Below are 19,651 nucleotides of genomic sequence, written 5' to 3' on the forward strand. Positions count from 1 at the left end.
TGGTTTCCATACAACACCCAGTGCTCATCCCAAAAGGTGCCCTCCTCAATACCCATCACCCACCCTCCCCTCCCTCCCACCCCCCATCAACACTCAGTTTGTTCTCAGTTTTTAAGAGGCTCTTATGCTTTGGCTCTCTCCCACTCTAACCTCTTTTATTTTTCCCTTCCCCTCCCCCATGGGTTTCTGTTAAGTTTCTCAGGATCCATATAAGAGTGAAAACATATGATATCTGTCTTTCTCTGTATGGCTTATTTCACTTAGCATCACACTCTCCAGTTCCATCCATGTTGCTACAAAGGGCCATATTTCATTCTTTCTCATTGCCATGTAGTACTCCATTGTGTATATAAACCACAATTTCTTTGTCCATCCATCAGTTGATGGCCATTTAGGCTCTTTCCATAATTTGGCTATTGTTGAGAGTGCTGCTATAAACATTGGGGTACAAGTGCCCCTATGCAACACATGATAAGCTTTTAAATGTTACCTATTTATTAACAGTAGTATTATTAGTATTAGCAAAGGATGGGAAATTAAAACAGTTTATTTCATTTTTAGTTCAGTTGCTATGATGTTATTTGTGCAGTTAAAGAAACTTTCAACAGCTGTCTTTTAAAATGTAATGATTACCAATCTCAGCAGGTAGCAAACTAGAACTATTAACGCCGGGATAATAAAAAGACTATTTTAAAGATCTCACCAATAGAAAAGAGAAAAGAATTGCTGAAATGCCTTAACATAAGTTGCTAAGCAAAGCCAAAAAGACAATTAGAGTGAGCACAGAGAAGGGTAATGAGCGGCGATAATTAAAGCTGCCACCAGATACACTCACACAAATTCACACACATCTCTGTGTCTTTTAGGGAGGTTGATTAAGTCAGCAGCATGACAGAGGAAAGGGTGGTTATTAAACTGGTCATGTAGTGAACACTCGCCCTCACCCAGCTTCCTCCCGTGGTAAAAGGGGAGGAGAAGCTACATTATCAGCATGATTGCCAGGAAGCTTTGCTGTTCGGGCCTGGTCCTTGTCCTTGTCCTTGTCTTTACCTCTCACTGTAGATGAACAGGGCTCCTGGACACCGTGTAGCTGGAGGGTGAGGATTCCCAGTTGGGTTAGTCTCAACAACTCTGCCCCAGCGCTGGCAGGTTGGGTGCACAGCACTGAATTTATTTTAGCCCTTTGGTGCCAAGAAGGTTTGTGAGAAAAGAAACACTAAATGCAGAACCCTGGACATGTTCTGCAGCCTCCTGATGCTTCTCACTGCCACGGAAACCAGATTATGACTTGTAGGATCATCCCACCTCTTCTCTCTGTGTTACACTTGGGATTATCTGTTGGACTGAAAGAGGCAGTGTTCTGTTTCCTAACCATGCCAGGACTTGCAAAACGCCCTCAGCATCTGCACACACAGAATGGAACAGAGCCGAGTAGGGAAGGATAGAATAGATAGGAGTAGAAGAGCAGTAAAAAAAACAAAAAAACCAAAAACACCCCCCAAAAAACTTGAAGGAGATCAGTAGTTGGTTAATGAAATTAAGACGTCCTACTCCTCCCGCCTCCAAGTTCTCAACATTTTGATGGTGCTTCGCCTCCTAGTACTTACAGATGCAGAGAGTGCTCCGGGCCAGAGCTGTGTCACGCCCTGTACCCAGCAGGATACATTAGTTCAGTTCCTGCAGCTGGGCCCCTAGCTGGGCACTCAGGTTTGCACTCTCCAGTGCTCCCTAATCTCAACGTTCCCTCAGCTGGGCTCTTCTCTCTCTCTTACTCTAAAATACACGTGTCTCAGGGTGAAGACCCCAAGCTTTGGTGGAGGGACAGAGAATCTCTCTGATTTTTCTCTTGGTGCCATCTTGTGTGCTCACTCATTTCTTATTTTGCCTTCTTCATTTTCCCTTAGTGTTTTTGCAGAAATCATCCAGTTTCAGCACTCCACTAACATGCCAATAGACCCTAGATCTGTGTTTCTTTTTTTTTTTTTTTAATTTAGATCCAAGTTAGTTAGCATATAGTGCAACAATGATTTCAGGAGTAGATCCCTTAATGACCCTTACTCATCTAGCCCATCCCCCCCTCCCAAAACCCCTTCAGTAACCCTCAGTTCTCCATATTAAAGAGTCTTTTATGTTTTGTCCCCCTCCCTGTTTTTATATTACTTTTGCTTCCCTTCCCTTATGTTCATCTGTTTTGTCTCTTTAAGTTCTCATGTGAGTGAAGTCATACGGTATTTGCCTTTCTCTGACTAATTTTGCTTAGCATAATACCCTCTAGTTCCATCCATGTAGTTGCAAATGGCAAGATTTCGTTCTTTTTGATTGCTGAGTAATGCTCCATTGTGTATTATCCACACAATCTTCTTTATCCATTCATCTGTCAATGGACGTTGGGCTCTTTCCATACTTTGACTATTGTTGATAGTACTGCTATCAACACTGGGGTGCATGTGCCCCTTTGAAACAGCACACCTGTATCCCTTGGATAAATACCTAGTAGTGCAATTGCTGGGTCATAGGGTAGTTCTATTTCTAGTTTTTTGAGGAACCTCCATACTATTTTCCAGAGTTGCTGCACCAGCTTGCATTCCCACCAACAATGCAAAAGAGAGCCTCTTTCTCTGTATCCTCACCAATGTCTGTTGTTGCCTGAGTTGTTAATGTTAGCCATTCTGACAGGTGTGAGGTGGTATCTCATTGTGGTTTTGATTTGTATTTCCGTGATGATGAGTGATGTTGAGCAGTTTTTCATGTGTCGGTTTGGCCATCTGGATGTCTTCTTTGGAGAAGTGTCTGTTCATGTCTTTTGCCCATTTCTTCACTGGATTATTTGTTTTTTTGGGTGTTGATTTTGGTAGTTCTTTATAGATTTTGGATACTAACCCTTTATCTGATATGTCATTTGCAAATATCTTCTCCCATTCTGTTGGTTGCCTTTTAGTTTTGCTGATTGTTTCATTCACTGTACAGAAGCTTTTTATTTTGATGAGGTTCCAAAAGTTCATTTTTGCTTTTGTTTCCCTTCCCTCTGGAGATGTGTTGAGTAAGAAGTTGCTGTGGCCAAGATCAAAGAGGTTTTTGCCTGCTTTCTCCTCAAGAATTTTGATGGCTTCCTGTCTTACATTGAGGTCTTTCATCCATTTTGAGTTTATTTTTGTGTATGGTGTAAGAAAGTGGTCCAGGTTCATTCTTCTGCATGTCGCTGTCCAGTTTTCCCAGCATCACTTGCTGAAGAGACTCTCTTTATGCCATTGGATATTCTTTCCTGCTTTGTCAAAGATTAGTTGGCCATAGTTTGTGCGTCCATTTCTGAGTTCTTTATTCTGTTCCATTGATCTGAGTGTCTGTTTTTGTGCCAGTACCTTACTGTCTTGATGATTACAGCTTTGTAATACATCTTGAAGTCAGGGATTGTGATGCCTCCAGCTTCGATTTTCTTTCCAAGATTGCTTTGGCTCTTCAGAGTCTTTTCTGGTTCCATACAAATTTTAGGATTGTTTGTTCTAGCTCTGTGAAGAATGCTGGTGTTATTTTGATAGGGATTGCAGATCTGTGTTTCTTAAGCTCGGTACCAGTGACATTTTGGATGATTCTTTGTTGTGAGTGTCATGCTGTGAACATAAGATTTTGAGGATTATCCTTGGCCTCTACCCACTAAAGGCCAGCAGCACTTTCCCTCCAGTTGTGACAACCAGAAATGTTTCCAGCATTGTCAAATGTCCACTGGGGGGCAAAGTCACTCCCAGTTAAGAACTACTCTTCTAGATGGCACTTCGAAAGGACCTCCTAATTACTTTTGTGTAAAAAAGTCCATTTAAATGGATACAATGATTTAAATATATTGCTTTTCATCACCTCAAATTTAAAAGGGAGCTATGATTACACCCATCTTTCAGGTGAGAAAATTGAGGTTCTGTTGGCCAAATGTCACACAGCTAATAAGTGGTAATATCTAGATTTGAACCTAGATTTCTCTGACTACAACTCATCTTCGTTTCTACTTTTTGATAAACTAGAGTATTATTTAACTATATATGTGTTCAGGCTGCTCTGATAAAAATACCATAGATTTGGTGTCTTAAGCAACAAATATTTATTTCTCACAGTTCTGTGGTGTGGGAAGTTCAAGATCAAAGCACTAACAGATTCAGTGTCTGGTGGGGGACCACTTCTGGTTCATAGATGATGGCCTGTCTTCTCCCTGTGTCTTCACATGGCAGAAAGAGCAAGAGAGCTCTCTGGGATCTCTTTTCTTTTTTCTTTTTTTTTAATTTTATTTTTTATTTTGAGAGAAAGAAAAAGAGGGAGGAGCAGAGAGAGAGAGAGAGAGAGAGAGAATTTCAAGTAGGCTCTGTGCTGACAGCACAAATGCGGGGCTCGAACTCACTAACCACTAGATCATGACCTGAACTCACAAACTGTGAATTCATGACCTGAGCCAAAACCAAGAGCTTAACCAACTGAGCCATCCAGGTGCCCCTTGGGGTCTCTTTGCTAAAGGCACTAATCCCATTCATCAGGCCTCCACCCTCATGACCTAATTACCTCCTGAAGCCCTCACCTCCTAATATCATTATACTGGGGGTTGGGATTCCAACATATGAATTTGAAGAAGACAAAAAAAAAAAAAGCTTCAGTTTATAACAATATCCATATTGCACATGGAGCAACAAAGTAACAGTAAAATAGCAAAGAAAAACATCAAAGACCTACATCAGTTCAGCTGTCATTACATGATTAAAGTGCCAATATCTTGCAGAACACAAATCCTCCAACAATTTTGTCTTCTAGCAAAATGGAAAGTAATTTATCTTTGAAAGTAATTAGATTCACAGGATTTTCTTTTCCCCAAGTATACTGGGTCTTTATTTGAAGCTTTACAAAAAAGACTTCAAACTTATTGGTTCACATAACTGAAAAGGTCTGATATATGACTGGCTTCAGCAGTAGCTTGATCCAGAAGTTCAAAGACTTTCACCAAGGACTTTTTCCCCTCCATCTTTCAACTGCCTGTATTAATACCAACTTTATCCCCAGATTTAGCACTAGGAGCCATCACTCACACCATCAAAAAGAAAAGAGGTGAGTTTTTTTTATGGTAGCCCCACAAAAGAGAGAACTAACTCCTTTCTCTCTTAAGCCCCAGAGAATATTCCATTTGACAATCACTGAGTCATATGCCCATCCGAGAACCAATCACTGAAGCCAGAGGGTTGGATGTGTGATTCACTTCAGCTGATGAAGGCAAAACTCTGGACTATGAGTGGGGTAAGCCTTCCAATTATGAGCCAAAATTCAGGAGAAGTGATTTCTCAAGGTAAGTTAGGAATATGATCCCAGAAGATGGGGGGAATGGGTGCTAATGATGGCAAATACCATTTTTCCACCCCAATCCTGTTAACTTGCTTCCTATAGTTGTTAGTTTTCATCATTTAACACCCCCCGCCTTGTTCTATGACAGAGTTTTTACCACAGACCTGTTTGCTTTAGCTGGTGTTGCTGGAAACTCCTTGACAAGTGCCCAGGTATAGTCAGTGGGTAAGTATGATGAACCGACACCCACAGAGCAGATCTTAGCCTAAAACAGAGCCAGACTGAGGGGCAGACCACTGCCTCTTGGACAGGCAGGCCTCCCAAGCAGCCCCTATCATTCCATCAGAACCTCCCTCAATCGTGGGAACTCTAGTGCCAGACTGCTGCCACTGCAAGTGGGATAGCAGTTAATTCTTCAAGTGCAAAGGGAAGGGACTTAGAGCTTCTGAGCACCTACTGGATACCACAGAAGTCACATACACTATATCATGTCTTCCTACAACCTCCCTGTGAGGAAACATTATTATCCAACTTTAAAGATGAGGAAATGGAACTCGGAGAGGTAGTGTAGCTTGCCCAGAGTCCTATCACCTATAAAAAGCAAAACATGGACTCAGACTGGCATGTCTTTAATTCCAAAGCCTGTGCTTTGTGTCACCAAAAGGGAACCCCGTAGGAGAAGATCAATCAATGAATATATATTTTATTGAGAATCCATTTATCAAGAAATACACTCAGTACTGTTTCTAGAAAGTGAATATAAAGCCTTTCTTTTCTCCCCATGAGTAAAATGATTGGAAGAGGGAAAGAAAGAAAAATGAAGATGAAATAAAGACGGAGCCCTTGTGTGATGTGCACATCCATAGCCATCACGGTAGTACAGACAGTGCCTAGAAATTCCGCATCGTCCTGTAACAACAAGAGCATCTCCAGCAATAGTGAAGCCGTTCCTTCAGCTGAAGTGCAGTGAGTGACAGTAAGCAGTGACACTAAGTCCCCAGAGAAATTAGCAGCAGCCGTGGCAGCCTCACAGTGATGTGGGGATCGAAGCAGCATTGAGAAAGAGGGCAAGCAGGTGTGTGTATACGGTCCCATTATAGAAAGTATTTTGGCCCTGCCCCCAGGTTGGTGTACCCTAAGGGAATTCCTGTTAGAGAAAGACGGTAGGCCAATACACATGGGCGTGGGCTGTGCTAAAATTCAAACTCTGCAGTTTGGAATAGAACAAACAGGAAGAGCGTTTGCCTTGAAAAGCCAACTTAGGCAAAAAATTTGTGCATGCTCTTCGCCTGATAGGGTAGTATGTGGATGTCTTTCAGCTCTGGCAGGAATATGGCTTTTGGCTATACCAAAATGCATCAAAACAACCCCTCCCCCCCTACTTACTCAGTCTCTATGTACCTCGTACCTGCCACCCTAAGCCCATGGAAACCTTTGAAGGGTTGTAAACTTACTCCTTTGCTGTGATTCATACCCTACAGGTAGGAAGGCACACACATAAATAGCCATTTCCCCAGTCTATGTCTCTGAGAGTTTCGGCAGTCATACATGATTTGGCTTGTTCTGCAGATAGCCTAGAGCAGGAGCCCTTGAATTTGACTCTGTCAGAAGCCTAGCTGTCTGCAGAACCCTTCTCCCTCAGCCAACAAAGACCTATGACGGTAAGTTCTCAGTAAAGCCACAGGGCCTTAGGACTTGGGTTGTCCATCCCAGCTAGTGGGGCCATGGAAGGCTGCAGACTAGTTTCCACCTAACTTGCCAATTTGGAGTTTTAGAAAATGCACTGAGGACTGGATTGGGAAGACTATGCTGTGCTCTGAGGTAACTTAAAGTCCTGTGGGAAATGATGACACCACACTTCTGGTGTAAAATGAAATGCCCAGTTAGTTAAGGTCCAGTAAAAGAAAATGATGCATGGGGGTGCCTCGGTGACTCAGTTAAGCATCTGACTTCAGCTCAGGTTATGATCTCATGGTTTGTGAGTTAGAGCCCTGTGTTAGGCTCTGTGCTCACAACTCAGAGCCTGGAGCCTGCTTCAGATTCTGGGTCTTCCTCTCTCTCTGCCCCTCCCCCATCCACGTGCGCATGCGCGCGTCCCCGTCTCAAAAATAAACACTTAAAAAAAGACTTTAAAAAAGAAAAACAGGAAATGACATATGAATATCTATGTGAGACCTAGACATATAATATCTAAATGTAAATAAACCAAACCAGTATTTCATCTTTGTAGAAAACAGGTTTTCAGTTTTTAGATTGTATTTTTAAAACTTTTCAACAAGTTATGTTCAAGATGAAACCCCTATCCGAATTCCTCTCCTGTTTCCTACTCTTAATGTGCTGGAATCCATGGCTGGGTCTGAATTTCCCGCCCTGGATCTCCCCCACCGTAAGAAGATGGAACAGCAAAGCCTCTCACCTCCCTGGAAGAGCCAAGGAGGACCCGCCATTGTGCTTTGGCCTCTGACAATTAACAGTGCAAGCAGCTGAGTAAAAGGGAAACATTCTGCACAAAGAATTTTCCTTACAAGTCGGGTGGTGAATGTCTTTGCTGTTGTTGATGGTCACACACTAACAATGGTGGGAAATGTTCCACTAGAAAAACCATGAGGGTTCCAGGACCGTATCCAAAAAAGATACCATCCACTGTTGAATTTGGAACATTCCTTTCAGTTTATGGTGGGGAATGTAATTACAAGTTTTCCTTTTGATGACTGGATTGTTTTTTCCTTGCTCACTGAACCCAAAGTTACTATTAGTGTTCACACCTCCGTCATGGAGTCTTTGAGGAAGTGGGTTTTTTTCTTCCTTATAAAGAGGGCATACTGGGGCTGTCTGGGTGGCTCAGTTAGGTTAAGCATCCAACTTCAGCTCAGGTCACGATCTCACCATTCATGAGTTCGAGCCCCTTATCAGACTGTCAACTCAGAGCCCACTTTAGATCCTCTGTCCCCTTCTCTCTCTGCCCCTCTCCTGCTCATCCTGCCCCCCTCAAAAATAAATAAACATTAAATTTTTTTTTTAAAAAGAGAGGGCATCCTGGTGGCAATTTTACCTGGGGGAGAAAATGCAGTGTAGGTTCTGAGTATCTATAGATGGTCTAGGGTGGTCTTTGTAGACACCATGGAGAAGATTGGTGAATATAAAAAACTGTGTTAGCGTGTCAGGCCTGAATGTGTCCCTATTCAGGAACCTGTCATTTGAGGAACGAATTTTACCAGCAATCCCTCCTTAAGTGAAAAGAGTCATTAAGTCAATTCCTTTAGAGCACATGACATCTTTAATGTTTCTTACGGGCCATTTGTGGAAAGATATATTGTCACTGCTCGTAGCATAGCCTCCCGAAAATAGAAAGCACTGCAGATGGAGTTAAGGTCGGCCATGCCTCACCTCTCTGTGCAGGGCTGATTGGCTCATTCTGGTCCCACACAGATCAACCAAAGCAAGAGCCAGACCGCTACCACACAGGGATTCACCCACACTCTCCCGCATTCCCAGAACTGCTCATCCCAATTGCAAAATCTGTCTGTACAGCTGAACATGAAGGAGCATGCAGTGGAGATAGCTCAAATTGAGCCGTATAGGAGGGCCCACAGCAGTCAGTGGGAGTGAGATGCTCAGACACAGCTATCTGTCCCACCCCATCTTACGTGCATTCGGCTTGGGAGGGTTCATATATCCCCACTCAGCATGACTCTCCTGTTGTCCCCTGCACCCGTCTAGCTGAACAATGGGACTTAAAAATGTTAAATTTTTAGAGCCGATGGCTTGGTGATTATTAAGATGCTTTGGTAAAAATGAGAGGTCCACCCCTGTTATACCAAACCAGATACAAATATCGGTGGTTGGAGGACCCTTAGAATCAACCCATCGATACCACTTAATTTGGAACTGGAGAAACTGAGGCCCAGAGAGATAAAGCTACTTGTCCAGGGTCATTTGGTAAACTTAGTGAGAGAAATAGAACCTGAACCCCAGTTCAGTGTTTCTTCTCTAAGAGCTTAGAGCCCATGGCTGCTTTCCATCTTTTATGACCTCCTTTCCCCAGTTTACTCTCTGACCTGATGGTTCAACTGCTTGTACTCTGGGTTGGTGTCATAGTGGCTTCTTCTAAAGGTGAACTTCCTGGGACACTGTTGCTTATGTATCAGAACAGTGTACTGAGATACGAATTTGTTCCTATGCGTGGGTGTTTATTCCCTCTTCCCACACATCCCCCATTCCATTTCAACACCAAACACATGGGCAGGGGCTCAGTGTGCTTTTTAATCACAGGGATATATGTCAGGTAAAACAGCAAAAGTTACCTAAATTTATGGACTTTTCCTGTCCTTTATGACAGCTTATACTCCTAAAACGTGATTATGCTAGGAGACCTGAGGACAGGGGGATCATGGGAGTGCCCCTGGGGACCAGGAGAGAGAGAGAAGGAGGCTATTCCCCAAAGACTAAAGAAGAGGAACAAAATGGGTGGGTCTTTCAATTAATGAGACATATGTCCTGCTGGGTAGCAGAACTTCTGTGATGTGGCAAGACCTCAGAGGTGACAACCACATAGGACACCAAAGAAGGTCCCTGGGGCTCTGAGCCCCAGCGAAGATGCCTGTGCGGTGACTGTGGCACAGAAGCAGCAGAGCCCCTGGAACCAGAGAAAGTCTGTGAGCTGGATACCAAGGGCTTCAGGACCACCCAGTAAAGACAACACCCGAGGGCCTCTTTGAGGCCCCGTTAGGATCCTGTAGGAGAGTCCCAATAATTACGACAGAATAAACTTCTTGTGGCCCAGTATGATGGTGGCTCAAACTCAGCTAGAAATTGACTTAAAAAAAAATAAAAGGGAGGGTGCCTGGGTGGCTCAGTCAGTTAAGCACCCAACTCTTGATTTCAGTTCAGGTCATGATGTCATAGTTTGTGAGTTCGAGCCCCACATCCAGCTCTGTGCTGGTCGGGATTCCTTCTCTCTCTCTCCCTCTCTCTGCCCCTCCCCTGCTAGTGCTCTCTCTCTCTCTCTCTCTCTCTCTCAAAATAAATAAATAGTTAATTTTTTTTTAACTTTTAAAAAATAAAAAGGATTTTTTAACACCCTAATTTGTAGGCAAGATTTTTGCCTGCTACATTTGTCTTAAATTTTTTTTATCAAAGTGTGGGTATTACATTTACCTCAACAACTGGTGTCCTACCAACATTTTTTTCAGTGTATAAAAAGGCCCAACTTTAAAACTAATGATTTGTCCCTGGAAAAGCTTATGGTATGGTGGAGGTTTTGTCTGCTCTGTGATCCTTTCCTGACCACATATCCTCCCCTGGGCTACCAATGTGTCTTGTAAATGCATCTATAATTGCACTTGACCGTCTGCATTATAATTATTTGTGTATAGGACTGTCTCCCCTGCTAGACTGCGGGCTCATTAAACATAAGGTCTGCACCTTCCTCTCCAGTGCATCCCTTAGGAACCAGCCCAAATGCAGGCATGTGGGAGACTGTCAGTAAATCTGTGTAGTATGCTGTAGTCTGAGCTGTGGCTTTCCTGGGCATTTTCCCTCAAAAGAGCTTTAAAACAAATTGTGGTTCAGCAGCTCAGGCCTGCACATAATCTCATTTCAAGGTGAAAAGAAAAAAAAAACCCACAAAATCTGTGCATTCTTCACTTGACCTAATGAAAACAGGAGAGCCCAAAGTTATTTAAAAGGTGGAGGTTTCTAGCTTTTCAATTTTGTCACTGCTTTGCTTTCGACGCTGGTCAGTTCAGCAAACTTGAGAATGCCTAGTGTGTTCGCAGCACTTTGCACTGACCTGTGTGATAGCGTGTACACACACACACACACACACACACACACACACACACACACACACATACACACACATGCTCAGTCAAGGAGTTCCCAGACTATTGGGGAGCGTAAGCAAAACCGTGACTGGCGGGAGTTAGTTGGCTGGGGAGACACAATAGGAAGTTAGTAACGTTTGCAAGGGAGGAATACAAAAGATGTCAGCCGGAAGAATCAAATGAAGAACGCTTGCTCCCCTCCCCTCACTGTCTCATTTACATAGAAATCGATGTAAAGTGTCTTGTGCTGCAGCCCCCAAGGAGATTCCGATGACCAAACTGGCCACTTCCATAACCTGTCTTGTCAAAATCAGCAAGTTCTTAACTCAGAATGAAAAAAAAATGATTAGGTCTGCCTCCAGAGGTTTGTCTTCTTGGTTATTGGATCAGAAGTTTGATACTGGATCAAAACCACAATAATACACTAGTTAAGCATAATTTTATATTGAAATGAAGATGAAGTATATTTATAATTATTCAGTCAAAAACAGTGCAGGTGTAAGATTTAAATGTTATCTGTATTTATTATTTTCCAGGTACTATAAGTACCTGATAGTCAATTTGGGGGACACCGATTAGCTGTTCCCTGAGAATCAACAGACCTTTAGAAGTTAAAGCTCATTTTTTCCATTTATAAAAGCAGTGCCTATAAAATGCAGAAAAGAAGAAAAAAATCATCTGTTGTTCAATCATTCAAAGAAATCCACTGCTAATAGTTTGATGTATGTCCTTCCAATATTTTCTATACATATTTTATTTCATAGCTGGGATCATCTTCTTTCATACATGGCTTCTTCTACTTATCCTGATAATAAAAAGAGTATTTAAAAATACTTTTTAAAAATAAGAAGCCTAACTAAGCATTTGAAAGCTTTCGTCGCTCAGTTTCTGCAATAAGATCTGAACAAAACCTTTAACGGGAATTAAAATTCATCACAACTGGCCATAAATTTAGAGGACCCATTGGAGGATCACAGCCAGCAAAGTCAGCAGATTCTGAAACCTCTCCACTCTCTGTGCCTTGCCAACTGACTGAAGTAGAGAGGCAACTTGACTATTGCCTTCTGACTTTAATTAATGTTTAATACTCAGTGGCAAAAGCACACTTCCTCTTGTAAGTTCTCATTAAGTTCCTTTTGAATCAGTTAACACCCTGTTTATAAAGATGTGGATATTTTCTCTAATTACGGTAATTTTGGCTACTGTTGTAAAAATCAGTGCTCCCCGTCACACTGTCAGAGATCATTACAGATGCCTACGTACTTCTCCCCCTCCCTCGCCTGGAAAAGATCCAGCCTTCTCTGGAAATTAAATGCATTAAAAGGTTTAATAAAGGAAAGGAAACTCCAGACATATCACGTCTCATTTCAAGCCATTCCAGAACAAAACTGGGGTGTATTCATCAGGGTGATGACATGTGGTCTATTTAAACATTCAGGCTATGGATACAGAGTCCTGCTACTTATATAATACATTCCATTATTGTGAAATCCAATTCATTCTGCTGAACAAGAATGGATTGAGGTGACCTATGCTCTCAGAAGGACATTTCACACTCCTGGTATTTCCTTTCATGTGGAGAGATATCAGGGAAGGTACATACACGCCAGCATTTCTCCGCCCCTTCAGGTGCCCCTCCCCTGGGGTGCCAAATTTTCACTGGCAAGTTTGGAAGACATAGGTATGCATGGCTCAGCTTCTTCCTCCTTTCTTCCCCATGGAAGTCAGACTCCACAGGAAACATGTATTCTAGTCTGTTCCTTCTGTGTGGGGAAGGACTGTGGTTTTCTAGCACTGTATATGACTGAGTAGATAAGCCCACTTAATTCTGTGGTTCAGTACCAGGAGATCCATCTAAGCCACATCCTCTAGCCCAGTCTTTAGAAGGAATGAGGCCCTATCCTGATTTCCCTTACACCTTCTCACTCTCTTAATTGATTCAAAACACTTGGTGGGGTGCTGTTTACCAGCTCCATTAAAAGTCAACACCACCAAACACAAAGGCTGGTAATTCAAAAACAGCGTGAAACAAAACACCACTCTCTTGTAGGCGTGTTTTTTAGGGAGTTTTTTTTTTTTAATTAGTCACTCTCTGTTGTAAATATTCCATATAAACTCTGCTCTACTCTCTGCCTTTTTAGTGTTTACCTAATTCTGGATCTACTTAATAAAAAGGAGGGCTGGGGAAGAGACCTAGCTGTCCACGGCCAGAATTTTCCTTGGCAGGAGGCTGTTATTCTTCATGCATTGATACTTTCTTCTGTTGTGTTAGGAATTATTTTCCCCATTTTACTGAGACCAGGTGAGGCTGGGTGATTTGCCCACGTTCACAGAGTTAGCAGCAGAGCAGGGAATTGAACCATCCAGCTCCCAGGCCAGAGCTCACTCTTCAGGAAAGTTTTCACTACATGGCTCCCCACAGCCACTACCCTGACACCCTATCCTTTCAGTGTTCAGACTGTTAGGAGAACAGGAGGAGGGAATAAGCGAAAAGAAAATGGCACTCCAACAAAGAACACTTGCCGAAAGGGGCAGTGGTTTGCTGGGGAGCCATCTATAACCTAAAGTCTCCTGGCTATCAACTGGGACTTATGTTTTAGTTTAGTTTTTTTTTTTTCTGCCCCCAAACAGGATTTCACATTGCTGTTTGCTTGTTTGTGTTGCCACTACCTTTGTAGTTATTTATTTCAACAGCAATAAGAAACTAATGCACTTGCCTAAGAAACTTTGATTCTTTTTTATTCTGGGGGTATAGTTGACACAATGTTACATTAGTTTCAGGTTACAACATAATGATGTGTTATGCTCACAAGTAGCTACCATCTGTCCTGATACATCACTATTACAATATCACTATCCTCCCTCTGCTGTGCCTTTTATTCCCACGACTTATTCATTCCATAACTGGAAGCCTGTGCCTCCCACTGCCTTTCATCCATTTTTCCCAACACCCCCACCTGCCCGCCCCCCCCCCCTTCCACATTGTTTTTTAAGATGTCTTATTTGATTATGTTTTTTTCTGGTTTGGTCTAACCAAAATTCTTTGTGATTGCAAAACAATTCTGATGACTTTTTCTTCCAAATTTGTTCAGTTGGTTTGAAAATGTCAGTATAAAAGTCAAGTTTTCTTGACTCAGGGAATTCTCACCTCCAAGAAGGTTAAGATTCATATGTCACCACAGTAATTAAACTCATATTGTACAGGTATGTCTAAGCATATTCTACTTTTATAAGTGAACTTTGCTTACTGTTGATTTAAATGTTGTAAATAGGGTAGTGCTGTTTTCCTTCCTGTTACTGTAGGCAGCATCAGGGAGAAGGAGACTATCAGGGTTTATTAAGTTGAGAAAAATATAATGCAACTAGAAACTCGTGTTCCAGGGGTGCCTGGATGGCTCAGTCAGTTAAGTATCCACTCTTGATCTTGGCTCAGGTTATGATCTCACAGTTCATGAGATCGAACCCTGCATCAGGCTCTGAACTGACAGAGAGGAGCCTACTTGGGATTCTCTCTCTCCCTCTCTCTCTGTCCCTCCCCCCTGCTCACATGTGCACTCTCTCTCTCCCTCCCTCCCCGCCCCCCCCCCCCGTGTCATGTGTGCGTGCAAAATAAGTAAATAAACTTAAAAAAAATTTTTTTTAAAGAAACTCCTGTTCCAAGAGTTAAGTATGGCCTCAGAGGTCAAGGCAGGTTTGATAGAGTGGTACCTAACCCATGCTTGACACTCACCTAAGAGGGATTTCATCAGTGTGTGTTAAGTGAATGAAGGTAAAATTCTTGATGAGCCTTAAGAAGAGGTGGGAATCAGGCAGGCTTCTTAATGCATCAAATAAACTTGAATCAAATCAGAGAAGCCTATCAATATGTGTGCGTATGTGTGTGTTGATGTATCCTTCCTTTGTGTTGTTCCTTAAGGTCTCAAACTGTAAGTCCCAGAATTTTAACTTGTAAGATAGACCTCTAAAATCATTTTTGAGGATAGAGGGTAAAAAAGCTGGGATATCAAAATTTTCTATAAGATGTAATAATTCATAAGTAATTCTATCTGCCACCTAGCATTTATATCATGGTGGATGTGGAAATGTTGCATTAGTTTTTATTGGCGTTTAATAATCTCTCTCTCCGTGACTAATGGCGGGCTTATATGTGTTCCCAAGTGACAGAGCGCAGCTCTTTATCTCCTATACTGTGCATTCCAAATCTATGTATTTTCCCTTTCTTCCCCAATTCCTTTCATGATTGTGTGCCTTTGCTCGTACCAGCAGAAGGGAAGAGAGAAAAACAGACCAGTATTTGTTGTATTAGGGAAGTGTCTAACACAGAGAGAACTGTTTGGTTTCACTCTCATTACAGTGACACGGGAGCCGGCAGCATCAGTGGCACCAGTCCCCCCGTGATGCACACTCAGCTCCCCTCTCATTTCCTAGCACTTGGAGAATGCTGAATCTGCAGCTGCTGTGATCTTTTTCTCCTCTCTCAAGAAAGATTTTATTTAAGGCCTCCAGCATCTTTCATTTGTCTCGGCAAAACCAAATATGTACATGCTGTACTTCTATTTCCTTAAGTTTCATTTAGAACAGATGACATTTCTATGTGGATTTTTCTAAGGAAAGTACTTTCCTATCTGCTTTGATTTGTTGATCATTGTAAAGTGCTCGGAATCGCCAAGTGCACTTATTCTCCGAGTCAAGTTCTCCTGCTGACAGAACACCAATGCCCCCTACTGATAAGTTTGCCCAAACCTTTCTTTAGAAAAACAGGAACATCAGCACCTCTCTTAGCAACAAGCACAGGACCCACCAGCCTTGTCTGAAAAGGACATGTGCTTCTAGGATCATCTTAGTCTGCTTGATTAGCCTCTCATTAGGGTAATTTCCTCTATTAGTCTTTGCTAAAGCAGCTAGAAGTTATTTCATGCTTGACTGGCTTTATTAGAAAAACAATTTTAAGGGTATCCGCAGAGCTTTATACCTGACAAAATGAGAACCAGAACTAACATTTGATTATGCTAGTGTAATTCCTGTTATGTTATATTTGTATTTAATGGGGAAAGTCCCTCAAAATGCCTTTATATTTGTCTTTCTGTTTCTTCAGTATTTATAGAATTTCTGGCATAAAGGGTCTTTAAAACCTTAATGCTCCAGATTTACTTGAATCCCATCTCGTGTCATGTCTGTCAAGTAATTGCTTGGTTTTCCCCAACACAGAGAACACGGCACCTATCAAAGCAACCCACGGCACCTTTGAACGGTTCTGACAAAAAGTTCATGCAAAATATTTTCTGTTGCGCTTCCAAATATTAGGCCAGTTTCTACCATTTGGCTGCTATAACAACGTTTTGCTATAACAAATCTATTTCCTATTAATCCTTCAAATATTTGGACAGAAAGATCATACCCTTCTCCTGGCATTCTTCTCTTCCCCAGAAAGGGTAATATCAACTTTCAGAGAAGAGGCAAAGTTCTATAAATTTGAGGCCAAGGTACAAAGACTTAGGACAGAATGCCAGTAGGATATAAAATTCCTATTTTCAGATGATGTACTAATTGTTAATCTCTCTCTCTCTCTCTCTCTGTCTCTCCTCTTACACACACACACACACACACACACACACACACACACACACTTTTCGTGGTTACCACACATATACTTTAAAAATGGCCATCTTGGGGTGCCTGGGTGGGTCAATCAGTTAAGCATCTGACTCTTGACTTTGGGTCAGGTCATGATCTCATGGTTCATGAGATGGAGCCCCGCATGGGGCTTTGTGCTGATGGTACACAGCCTGTCTAGGATTCTCTCTCTCCCTCTCCCTCTGCCCCTCCCCTGCTCACACTCTGTCTCTCTCAAAAATAAACATTTAATTAAAATAAAAATAAAATAAAAATAAAATAAAATAAAATAAAACTGGCCATCTTTGAACTTAGTAAAGGAACAGAAGATAAATTCGGTTTCTGTCACACTATGATTTGACTGTTGCAAGGAAGATCCAATCTCAGGGCTTCTTCATAAATGCCTGAAAATCATTAGACCTTCCTATTCAGCTCACATATTCTTAGGCAAAGAGCATCAGGTGAGGATTTCTGACAGGGTTGAGAAATTAGTGAACCTGGACTGAGGTTTTTTAATCAGCAAATGTCTCACAAGACCAGTTGGGTCTTTTATGAGATGTTTATCATTCCATTGAGTTCTGCCGCTTGTCTTCAGACAGATATGAAATCAAGACTCCGGTGTTCGCTGTGTAACCCACTCCTCCCCTCCTTGTATTTGCAGTCTCAATCTTGCTGTCTAGGTAGCCAATAACCAAGGTCACTGCCATGTTTTACTTAAACAATAGTAAGGCAATCGATGACCCAAAGCCAAAACCCAGCAGCCACATTTGTATCACTGGGCTTGTTCGGTCACCAAGTCTTAAGAGTTGCTCTTTGCTATTATAATTCTCTTAAGATAATGCCAGTTGGTTTTATATGTTGTATTTTCAAGGAAGCAGACACTGAAACGGAATAGGAGTGCATAAGGCTCACTGGGGAGTTAACACCTGTGAAGAGACAGGAGCAGTATTGGGCAGGTGGGGGGTATCAGTCCATGACACAGACCAGAGGAGATCTCTGCTGGCCCAGTGCAGAGCTCTGGAGCAGAGTTTGCTCATTTAGAGTCCCCAGTTGGACAAAGATGGCTAGGCCTTAGTACCACTTGTTCAGCTGTCGACTGGGGACACCAAGAAAAACTTTGGCATGGGCGTGGCTAGCACTGCCTTGTTTAGTCATTGGCTGGTGCCTGCCCTGTAAAGAGCAAGACCACAGCTCAGAATTCGAGGCACCAACAGCTGGAGGCCGCCAGCTAGCTGTGTTCCTTGCAGCTGGGCAGCAAGTCCTTTCTTGAAGGGGGAGATCTGAGTAAGACATCCGTTTTTTCCACAACAGTTTATTGTCACCAAGTCACTCTTCAATCAATCAACACGTGTAGTTGTTGCTTTAGGACTCCAGTGCTGTGTAACCAACTGTGCCATTTTAATCATTTAAAACTCCAAATTTAATGGTGAAAAGAAATTTTGCTTGGGGCGCCTGGGTGGCAGTTAAGCGGTTAAGCGGCCTACTTCGGCTCAGATCACAATCTCACAGTTCGTGAGTTCTAGTGCCGCATTGGGCTCTGTGCTGACAGCTCAGAGCCTGGAGCCTGCTTTGGATTCTGTGTCTCCCTCTCACTCTGCCCTTCTCCTGCTGGCACTCTGTCTCTCTAGCTCTTTCAAAAATAATCATTAAAAAAAAAAAGAGCCTGTTTCTAAGAAAGAAAGAAAGAAAGAAAGAAAGAAAGAAAGAAAGAAAGAAAAAGAAAGAAAGAGAAGTTTTACTTTGTACTTAAATTTGTGGATCAGGAATTAGAAAAGGGTCTGGCTGTCTGGTCCTGGCTTGGGTTTTTTATGTGGGCTGCAGTTTGATGTTGGCAGAGGCTGCATTTATCCGAAGGTTCTGTGTTGGGCATTCACAACAGTTCACTAATTGATGGCAGGTGAAGCTGGCTGTCCGTCAGGAGTTGCACTGGCACTAATAGAGCACCTATGCCTTGGGCCTCTCGCAGCACGGCGACTGAATTTACAGCAGGAGCACCCCAAGATTAAACGTTCTCAAAGACCAAAGTGGAGCTTCAAGGGTTCCTCTGACCTAGTTTTAGAAGTTCTGCAGTGTCCCTTTCATTCCATGCCATTTGGTCACAGAAACCACCTTCAAAGGGAGAAGAATTCAACTCCACCTCTCAATGAGAGAAGCAGCATATAATCTGTTACTGTGCTTAATCTGCCATAGTTGTGTTTTGTTGGAAAAGGTGTGGCTTGTTCTCAGGCCCTTACTATTACAATAGGGAGTTACTTTTCTTTTCAATTCATGACACCTTACACAAATATTTCCCATTTGTTCAATCATTTTTCCTTCCACATGGTGTCATATTCCTTATTGCTCTTCTTTAATGTTGTTTTTTAAGTTTATTTATGTATTTTGAGCAAGAGAGACCACAAGCAGGGGAGGAGCGAGAGAGGGAGAGGGAGAGAATCCCAAGCAGGCTCCCTACTGTAAATGTAGAGCCCAACGCATGGCTTGAATTCATGAACCTCAAGATCATGACCTGAGCCGAAACCAAGAGTCAGTCACTTGACCGACAGAGCTACCCAGGCACCCCCATGTTTTTTAGTTTATATCTGCCTCAATTTAAGTGCAGCATCACATCAGAACAGAATATTCTCAATATGGACTGATCAGCCCAGAGAAAAGCAGAGCTATTGATCCAGGGGGAGAGCAAACTTTTATGTAAGTGACACTGCAGTTTCATGCACATTGAGTCAATTTATTGCATAAACATGAATTGAGTGTTCACTGTGTACCAGGAACTATGCTAAGTGCTGGGGCTACAAAACTTAATAGAACTTAGTCACTTCCTCGTGGAGCTCACAGTTTAGTGGTAAAGATTGTCATGCAAAACAAGTAATTACTGCTCTGTGTTATGCACTACAATAGGAAAATGA

At 42.3% G+C, this 19,651-nt stretch overlaps 1 protein-coding gene across 9 annotated transcripts in view; it reads left to right on the forward strand.

Moving 5' to 3' along the window:
- PLPPR1 (phospholipid phosphatase related 1) overlaps positions 1 to 19,651 on the forward strand; it is a 590,963-nt gene that overhangs the window by 498,990 nt on the left and 72,322 nt on the right. Inside the window, exon 2 of one of the 9 annotated variants that reach the window (XM_042913313.1) lies at positions 5,138 to 5,265. The exons of the other annotated variants lie outside the window; for them this stretch is intronic. Coding sequence (XP_042769247.1) covers positions 5,215 to 5,265 — 51 coding nt within the window. The 5' untranslated portion in view covers positions 5,138 to 5,214. The remainder of the gene's footprint in view (positions 1 to 5,137; positions 5,266 to 19,651) is intronic. 9 annotated transcript variants of the gene reach the window in all.

Source organism: Panthera leo, chromosome D4, assembly GCF_018350215.1.
Source record: "Panthera leo isolate Ple1 chromosome D4, P.leo_Ple1_pat1.1, whole genome shotgun sequence".
Lineage (NCBI taxonomy): Eukaryota > Metazoa > Chordata > Mammalia > Carnivora > Felidae > Panthera > Panthera leo.